The following is a 10,231-nucleotide window of genomic DNA, read 5'->3' as shown; positions in this document are numbered from 1 at the left end:
CCAATTTGTGGGGATCTTTGAGTCAATTTCAGAATGTGTTCCAGCAGGAATTTTTGGACGTTCGAGGGCTTAAATTGAGGGTGAAGGAACACATTTTGTGATAGGGGCACTCCCGCTCAAAGAGTTATGTGAAAGCATACGAGGCAATCGATAACACCAGCTGTAGATCGAAGAAAACTGACTCCAATTCATGGGGATCTTTGAGTCAATTTCAGAATGTGTTCCAGCAGGAATTTTTGGACGTTCGAGGGCTCAAATTACGCGTGAAAGATGGCGCCTTATGATAGGGAATATAGGTCTGGAAATATATACGAGGTCACATGGAGAAATCATAAAAATTCGACTGAAAGATCGAATAAAACCGACATAAATGTAGGAGACTTTACGATTAAATTTTAGAATCCATTCCCGTAGGAATTTTTGGACGTTCGAGGGCTTAAATTGACGGTGAAGGGATGCATTTTCTGATAGGAGCACTACCGCTCAAAAAATTATGTGAAGTCATACGAGGCAATCGATAAACATCAAACTCTGTTAGATCGAACAAAATTGACTCTTTATGGGGGTGGGGGTCTTTGAGTCAATTTTAGAATGTGTTCCAGCAGGAATTTTTAAACGTTTGAGGACTCAAATTATACGTGAAAGATGGCGCCTTATGATAGAAAATATTGGTTCGGAAATAAATACGTGATCACATAGAGAAATCGTCAAAATTCTTTTGGGGAACTTTTGGGGGACTCTTCGAGTCAATTTTGAGGTACAATCCCCGAGAAATGTTTAAACATCTGTGGTCTCCAATTGAAGATAAAAAATCGCACTAAATAATACAGACACATTCAAAAATAAGTATGAAATCATATCCGAAACTGGACAAAACCCAACAGCCAAACTGACCAAACTTTGCGTGTGATCATCAAAACTTTGAGGCCAAAGGTTGAGTTCATTAGGTTCTTCAATCCGATTTTAGAATGTGTTCCTGCCGTAATGGTGTAAACGTCTGACATCTTCAATTGAAGACGAGAAACCGCACTTTACGATAAGAAGTGGTGAATTCATCCGAAAAATGAACGAACCACTCTACTGGCAGCTCTCGTGCACCTATTTCAGAGGCATGCACCGGGTCCACAGGTAAGATAAGACAGCTGAGAGTCGGCAGACCTGCGTGACAAACGGAGGATGGATGATCCATCGGGAGACGGTTGGTCTGGCCGATATCGGGCGTTCTAAGCACGATCGCGTCCACGGTGTCCCGTGTGTATCGGTTGTCCATGGGCACGATGTGTTCACGGTTGTGTTGCGGTGGCACACCGGTGTAAGGGACGAAGGGGAAGCAGAAAAGTCTCGTCTGTGGAGGGTGACGGGGAGAGAGGGGGCGGGGGAGGGGGAGACGAATATCGGCCGCACGCATGCGCGTTAGGTTCCGCGATCTCTCAGGCCGGCGGCCGGAGAGGCTGGCCTCAGTCGGCCGCGACATTCGGTCCGCGATACGATTCGGTGTGATCTCTGTGTGCCGAACTCTCTCTCTCTTTCTTCCTCTCTCTCTCGAGGGAGAGACAGGATCGGTAGGTGCTCGCCGTTGATCCTTGAGGACGATCCAGTCCTCTCGAAGCAAACCGTACATTTCACCAACTTGTCACAGACAGACAAAAAAAATTAGCCGTAGGAACCGGCAAAAGTAAATTGCCAAGTATTCGGTCAAAGGTTCCATGTACGGCTATTAACTCTGAAACGGCTATAAACTCTGAAACGGTTATAAACTCTAAAACGGCAATAAACTTGAAAAACGCCTCCGCCGCGATGCGTGAGACGAGGGGCTGAGAGACTGTCACCGGGTGTTGTCAGCGACAGACGTGATCGGAGACTCTGACGAGGAAAAGAGGCGAGGGCTTACCGTTGCGTTGACATTTTTACGGAATCGAGTGAACTGGAACCGGGCCAGGAGCAGTTGTGCGCGAGTGTCGGCCCGCGCCGATTGATTCGCTTCCACCTGGTCCCGCGATCACCACGTGGATCGTGGTACTCTCCCTCTCTCCGAGTCCTCTCTTTCTCTCCCTTTTAACTAGCCGAGGGATTCAGTGAGTGAAGCTCAGAGAGATCGCCGTTGAATTGATCATTGATGCCTCGACCGGGACACCAGGGAGTCCCGGATCTCTTCGTGAGCCGAGAGACTTGAATCAGGATCGAGGCTGAACCTCAAGGTCGTTGAGCCGAGCGGTCAGAGGATCTGGGATGATGTAAGGTGATTACGAAGGGACACAGGGCTTAGGTAGACGAAATGACGCTTGACAGGAGGCTGTTGTTGCTGTCGATGTTGCTGATGGGTTGTGGGTTGGTCGCTGTCAAGGCCGCTAAGTACCATGAAGACCAGGGCAGCAACGCTAGACACCGGCACAGACACAGGCACGATCCTGCTGCCAGAAGAAGCGACCGTCACGATTTGTTGGCTGATAGACGATCCTCTTCTTGGTCCCAGGAGCTAGACTATGAAGACGGCTCTTTGGGTGATAGAGAGGATGAAGGAGAAGATGATTACGAGAATTACTATGACAGATTCATTCCACCATCGGGCAGGATACACAGCAGCCTACACAGACGCATGTTCGAGCCGCGTTATCCAGCTAGGTATCATCATAGAGGATATCGCGAATGGTTCGATGAGGCGGATCAAAGGCGCAGAGCTTCTCCAAGATGGAGGATTTACAGGGCCAGGTCCGACAGGACCCACAACAGGCCCAGAACCAGGGACGAACCTGATTACGAGGACGAGAAGTCTATCGAAGTGGATAGGCACCACAGATGGTGGAAAAACGGCAGGAAGCATAGGATCGGATCGAGACGCGATCGGTATCTGGATGGAAGAAAAAGACACCGGCCGGACGACTCGGATGAGAACAGAAAGATCGACGAGTGGAGGAAGAGGACCAACTCGTCGAGAAAGAAAACTGAGGACTCGGAGGACTACGAGTATCATGAGTTAGAGGATCAAGAGAAGGATGAGGAAGAGGAGGACGCCTGGGCCGATGATGAAAACCAGACGGAAGACGACGAAGACTTTGATAACGACTTCTTCAAAAGCGAGAAGAAAGCACCGATGGAAACCTACGACGATATCATCAGGAGGCTCACCGCTGATGATCCGGGAACTGTTAAACCAACCACGAGGAGAGATTATAGAAATACTGGGGTGGACAGGTACGCTAAGAGAGACGCGTTCGCGTACCTGAAGATGGAGATCAAGAATGTCTCGAGACCGTTCACGCAAGGGAAGAGTTTGTACGTTGGAGCTGCCAGTCAGGTGAATAAGAGAGTTGCTGAAAACTCGTCGAAGCTCGAGGAGAGGAAATTCGTGAAGAATGGAAACGTACAAACGCCGAGATCGAAGAGCGAGGTTGCTCGGCCCAAGACCAGAAGTCTCGAGCAGGATTACGACGAGTACATAAATACGCCGGATAACGAGAAGGAGGAGGACCTGATCAAGGCTGGCGTCGAGGAGGACACCGGCATGCAGGCCGACGTCACCAACACGGTGAGTTGACGTGAATTTTATACAGAAAATTGGGTTTCCGGTTCGATCGGGATTCTACACTCCCGTCCATAAATCACCGGGCACTTAGTTATGCTTCCAGCTTGATTGTATTGTTTTATTTTGATTAGATGTAGCTGTTGACGATAATATTTGAATGCAAAATTAAATGTGTACATATACTGTTTGAATAAATGTTGGAAAAAAGGGATTGAGAGATTGTGGGACGATTATTCAACGAAATGGTAATCAGAGAATACAAACTTCCAGCTTGATTTCATTGTTGTATTGTGATTAGATGTATAGATGATATATTTGAGTAAATGTTGGAAACAAGAGATTGAGAAATTCTGGGATGATTATGGACAGTTGTAGAAACGAAATTGGAAAACACTTACCCCACTTAAATTTTAAAAATTAGAAAATGTAAGAACAATACTTAAAATATAGAGAATATTGGATATTTTGGTCAGATTTGATTTACATGTTCTGTACATTCGATAAAATTAGTAAGTACCATTTTCATTTCATAATATAGGTCGTTCAAGGGGGTAGACTTTAAAAATTAGAAAATATACGAATAATAATTAAAATTGAGGAAGTATACAATATTTTGGTCAGATATAATTTACATGTTCTCTACATTCGAAAAAATTATTAAGTACCGTTTTCATTTCGTAATATATTTAAGGGGATAGACTTTAAACATTAGAAATTATACGAACAATAATTAAAGTTGAGGAAGTATACAATAGTTTGGTCAGATATAATTTACATGTTCTCTACATTCGAAAAAATTAGTTAGTACCATTTTCATTTCTTATGAAATGAAATATAGGTCCTTTAATACTTTAAACAATTGTCCGGTGACTTACGGGACGGAAATGTACGTTTACCTTGATTAGACTAGACTCTGCAAAGAATAGTACGAAATTTTGCGCTCCACGAGTTCGCAAGCCCTGCGTAAACGCGTAGGACTCTTGGTGGAGTGCTCGTAAAATCGTTGGCCTAGCCTAAAGACACAATAGCGCGGATAATACAGGATCTGGTGCAGACATCGGATCGAGGGAGGCCGAGAATCGATATGCAAACCGCGTCTGTTCGCTCGGTAGTCGAGATCGATGATATACGGCCGGCGGGTATGGAATTCTTGTTCCTGGATGGCGGTACAGATTTACGAGCTCCGTTCCCGTCCACCTGAATTATACAGGATTAGATTATTTCCCTCGCACGCGACCTTGATAACGCGTCGACAACAGGCTGAACCAGAGCTCTCGGGTCGCGTGTTCGCCGGCGATCTATAGAAATTCGAGGGTGGGATCCGATGGTTTTGCACATCCGGTTCGAAGAGGATCTCGGAGAGTTCACGATGCTGGATCCTCCGCCGGGAGGATCGTCGGAGAACGAAGCCACCTCGTGTTCCCCGTATCGACCTTGTCGACGAAGATTAAGATCGTCGTGGCTCGATTTTACCGAGACCTCTCTCTCTCTCTCTCTCTCTTTCTCTCATGTGTGTATCGTGGAACGAGCGCGAGAGAATCCTTATCGATGATGCTCGCGGCACGCCAAGAGCCGCTTCTATTTACGCGAGAGCAGATCCTTGAACATCGCGTGCCGACTTTATGCGAGATCTGACAATAAAGCGGACTCGTTCTGCTAGCAAACCGCGTTTCCGTAATTGTCGCGGACGACAGACCTACGCTGAGAAACGCGAGCCGTCGCACTGTGGGACGAAACGACCTGGCGACGACAATCTGTAACTTTGCTTCTGCTTTATAACACCGGATTAAATTTTCAACTAGTTCATTATTAGTAGACCGCGGATTACTATGCTTTTACGAAGAAATTGGATCGGTGAAATATAAAACAGTAGGAGATTAGAAAAATCTAAGAAATATTGTTATGTAAAAGATCTAAGGTGGAGTGTGGTAAGTCCGTCTACGGGGCAAGTCCGTTAATTGGTTATTTTTATTATAATATGAACGAAATTTCTCTAGCTTGTATTCATTAATGTAGTATAAGTTAGTATGAACTATTCTACATAGATGTCGCCCAAGAATGAACGTGCGAAATCAATTTCTATTTCGCTTCAGTTTGTTGCAATTCAGGTAGAAACTTTTTACTTTGCACAAAGATCCGCCTTCTATATATTACAAACAAAGTTCCTCGACGGCGAACATTGCTTTCCTCTTTGTATTTCTTCGTTCAAGCAATTGTGATATTCTAGAAGGCGTGAAAACAACCAATTTTCTGAAACAATGTTCTTGAAAAATTTCGAAACTTCCGCTGAAGCCGTGTGAGGTGAATTCCCGATCAGTCCCGGTACAAATGGCGGGGCCGGAGTAACGGAATAGCGATCGTCTGATAGGTTGGTTTAAAGGGAATTTAGCCTGCGATTGTTATCGGCGGTTGAAGAAAAAGACGAAGAGGATTTCGGGTCCGGTGGCAGAGTATTCGTTCACGTTCCGAATCGAGAGAAGGAGCCGAAGATAGAGAGACAGGAGAAAGGCTTAATTCTACGGTAGTCCGTCCTGAAGCCGCGTTTGCCAGGAATAAAAAGAAACGTGGAAGACGCAACGCGGCGGCTGTCGTCGCGATCGCGGTTCGGCTTTTTTGTGCCAATTTACAAAGGTAAACCCGCCACGTTCCATCGGCGATTTACTTGTACGTGCCCGTGTGCTGGTGAGACATAGTGGAATTACTGCGCCGTGTCTCGTCGGTCTCTAGGTAATTGAGCAATTCTACGTGTAGTCGCTCCCCGCGGTTTCCATCGCGGCTATTCCTCGACCGCTCGCGCGTTATTAGAGGGAACGAGCGCGTTCCCCATCGATTCGGAACCGCGTGTTTCGCGCCGGGACCGATTAAGAAACGATTAAGAGATCGGCCCGCGGCGGCCCGCCGAGGAATCATCGCGGTTCCCACGTGTTCCAAACGGTGTTACTCAATTTTACCGCGATTTTACTTAGACGCCTGCCTAGACGCTCGTCATTAGCCTGCGGATCTCATGCATTCGTGCATTAGGATGCTCCTCCAACGGTGAATGCACGCTATGCACCTTAAATCATAGTATAGGCATTTCTTGCAATTCTTTTCGAAAACCTTCGTCACGTTTTGTGGCACACCAAATGTTCTAAAAAATTTTATCGTCCTCTTAAGAGTGTCTGAATTTTAGTTAAAGTCGCTGTAGACATACAGTAATTTTAAACAATTTTTTTCATTGAGTTATACGCGAGTCTACTGTATTTAAAAAAATTATGAAACTTCGGGGACATGTAGTGCGTGTATGGGTATACGTATTACAGTTATATTTTGGCTGTTCAAATTTTGTTTGAACGTTTCTTAGCGGATATGTAATTATTGGACAGCGGATCTTTATGCAAAATAAACATTTTCAACCTAGATTACAACAAACTAGATTACAAGTAATTTATCTTAAATTCCTCCCACATTTTATCTGTTTTAAATTACATTTATTAATTTTCGTCATAGATGCATAAAATCCGCTTAAGTCAGAATTTCATAATTTATCCGAATTCGAGAGAAGACATTAGACATTCCAAAGTAATGAGCTTGCCGACCACTGGTCTAAGCTGTGCACCAACGACGGTCATTGTTGAATCCACATTTTTGTTCCATAAAACAGTGATAAAAAGTCCTACATCAATTTCTAAGAGGCTTCATTCTTCAAATCTGTGGAGATTCCTCCAGGAAAGAGACAAGTGTATCTTTCCCGTGCGAGAAGGGTCTTGTAGGATGTCCTGCAGTCTGCGACGACTCTCAGACTCATCCTGTATCGTTCCATAAAATGGTGGAAAATGAAAAAAGTCGTGCATTAATTTTTAAGAGGCTTTCATTCCTGTGGAAGATTCGTCCAGGAAAGAGACAGGTGTATTTCGATTCTCGTGCGAGAAGGGTGATGCAGCATGATCTGCAGTCTGCGACGACTCTCAGACTCACCCTGTATCGTTCCATAAAATGGTGGAAAATGAAAAAAGTCGTGCATTAATTTTCAAGAGGCTTCATTCCTGTGGAAGATTCGTCCAGGAAAGAGACAGGTGTATTTTGATTCTCGTGCGAGAAGGGTGATGCAGCATGATCTCCAGTCTGCGACGAGTCTCAGACTCACCCTGTATCGTTCTATAAAATGGTGGAAAAAAGTCGTGCATTAATTTTCAAGAGGCTTCATTCCTGTGGAAGATTCGTCCAGGAAAGAGACAGGTGTATTTCGATTCTCGTGCGAGAAGGGTGATGCAGCATGATCTCCAGTCTGCGACGACTCTCAGATCAGTCCGAGTGACTCAGCCGCGATAAAAGGGGATCCGCGGTTTCCCCCGGGCACCCTTGCGGTGTCGATTTCGCGCGCGTCGCCGTAATAAAGCGCGGAGCCGGCGCCCGGCAGCCGCGGAATTCCCGAGGTCGTGGTACCTGCGGTGAATTTCGCCAGATAAAACCACTCATGCTCGGAGGCCGGCTGCTTGCGTCTGCATTGCCAAGGCCGATCTAAATCTGGCCCCCATAGGTGTGAGGACGTCAATCAAAGACGGCTTGCAAACGATTTTCCCAGCATAATGAAGAACTCTTGCAAGACGAATTCGCCGGAGGGGCTCGTTCCGAGAAATCTGACTACTTTGGCCAAGGGTCAGAGCGTCATCGATGATGCAGAGATGATCGCGAGAGGTAACCGAAAATAGAGGTGTCTGGCATCGTTCCGGTCCCGTTCGCGGACTCTATTGCCAAGGACGCCGCTGGTCCGCCGAAGGATGTATACTTCAAGGCGAATGGAGGCGATCTTCTGCACCGATGCGCTCCGTGAAAGTCGGCGCATCGGATCGGCACCGCTTCGCTGACTCGGAACGGGATCGTTAAACCGTCCGGACCGTTTCGGCCAGCCTCGGGGAACTGAGAGCGTGTCTTTCCGCGGAGCTAACGTCTTTGTTCCCATCCTGCCTCACGATGCCGGAGATACTGGACGGGCAGCGAGCACCGACGGACCCTGAAGCTCGCGAATTCGATGCGCTGGACTCGCTACTGTGCGCTGTGCCTGCTCCGGGTTCAGGGATTGCGATCACGCAATCTCGCAGGATCCCGCGGCATTTTTCAGTCCCGTATTTCTTAAACAGGTGATGCGAACTCCCTCGAATTTTTCGGAACTATGCACGTAATCAAAATTGCGCGTTCTATTGGGTTGGAACGAAAGTTCGTAGCGATTTTAAATTAAAACTCAAAGCTAAAATATTTATACGAAGATTTGTTCAATAACATATTTTATTTTTTAGATGACTTATCATGTTATTCAATAAACCTATGAATAAATATCTGAATTTCATCTTTGAATTTTGATTTAAAAACACTGCGAACTTCAACCCTTTGCACTCGGAGCTGTTTTAACTTGAAAATTAAACATTTCTTCTGACCTAGAAAATTCCATTCTACATGATTTCTTTCATTTTATGGATATCAAATTGATATAATGCCTCGTGCAATATTTAAATGTTTAGTAACTGGTTGGATCCCAGCACATTTAATTATGTAAACAATATCTTGAACAGTGTTACAGCAACTTTTACTATAGTGTAATTAAATACACGCGAAATAGAGATTTCCAATATACATTGCACGACTTCGAATAGTGAAAAAAGGGGTGACTAACCTATCCCAGAATTAATATGGAACTTCGATCTCTCTCTGCGGCGTCGTCGCCGTATTTTCGTTCGACTATTTACACTTTCTCGCGGAAAGTAAATTTCGCGGGTCGATTGAATCGCGGCAGCCGTGCTCGGATGGAAACGTTTTACGATTTACAGCAACAGAGGCGAGCCGGGATCCAGGGGCCGATGGCTTGGAATCACAGCCAGTGTTATTTCACGATGGCTAACAGCTGTGCGACGCCGATTAATGCATCTGGCGATCCCCTCGCGAAGATATTCGGCAACGCGTCTCTCTTCAGACAGTCGAATCGTTTCTTTTCACAGTTCGTTCGCGAAATTCGCGACGATCCGTCAACGTCCGCTTTCGCTATTCCAATTTCCCCTTCGCAGAAAGCCTTTCTGGTCCGCGAGACACGGGCGAATTCCAGCAGCGACGTTCCGAACGGTGATCGAACGACGATGCTCGATAAAACGCCTCTAGCTATCCATTAACGTTTTTGATTCAACGGCTCGAGTGACAAGTGGATCCGACGACAGGAAATTTGTCTCGGATCTTACTTTCAAATCGGCCGCGATGGAAATTACCTGTCGCGTGCTGTATGCAAATGGTCGAATCGCGTGCGCGCGCGCTTTTCCATTGTGCGAAAAGAGGAAGATTCAATTTTCACGAGACGTTGACCGACGCCGCGCGACGTTCGTTAACATCGCTGTTGTCGTCGAGGTGCTTCAATAACGAGAGAGGCTACGCTGGAACACTTACACATGTTTGACCCACATTCCCCAGGCACCATTGTAAAGATAACTGTTCCGACGATACCAGAAATTAACATACGCTCATATATTTACGTTTCGCACGTCTCGTTGCGAGCGAGCAGCGCCGACCACCGGGCCATTGTTATTCCGACGGAGATGAGGAATTGCTGTTTTGAATAGCAATGCGCCGACTATCTTGTTCCGAATCGGACGAAATTATTTTTAGAAACGTTCTTCGAACCTTACTCATATTTTTTTTATCAGATTTTTATACAAGCTGTCTCGAAGATGTTGCAACCATTGCCCA

At 45.9% G+C, this 10,231-nt stretch overlaps 1 protein-coding gene across 1 annotated transcript in view; it reads left to right on the top strand.

The window, feature by feature from the left end:
• Nucleotides 1-1,446: 1,446 nt before the first annotated feature.
• LOC143216774 (uncharacterized) overlaps nt 1,447-10,231 on the top strand; it is a 101,820-nt gene continuing 93,035 nt past the window's right edge. The window contains exon 1 of the mRNA XM_076440157.1: nt 1,447-3,526. Coding sequence (XP_076296272.1) covers nt 2,276-3,526 — 1,251 coding nt within the window. The 5' untranslated portion in view covers nt 1,447-2,275. The remainder of the gene's footprint in view (nt 3,527-10,231) is intronic.

This window comes from Lasioglossum baleicum, chromosome 16 (assembly GCF_051020765.1).
Source record: "Lasioglossum baleicum chromosome 16, iyLasBale1, whole genome shotgun sequence".
NCBI classification, from domain to species: domain Eukaryota; kingdom Metazoa; phylum Arthropoda; class Insecta; order Hymenoptera; family Halictidae; genus Lasioglossum; species Lasioglossum baleicum.
The sequence above is the reverse complement of the archived record's forward strand: the minus strand, read 5'-3'. Positions and strand labels throughout refer to the sequence as shown.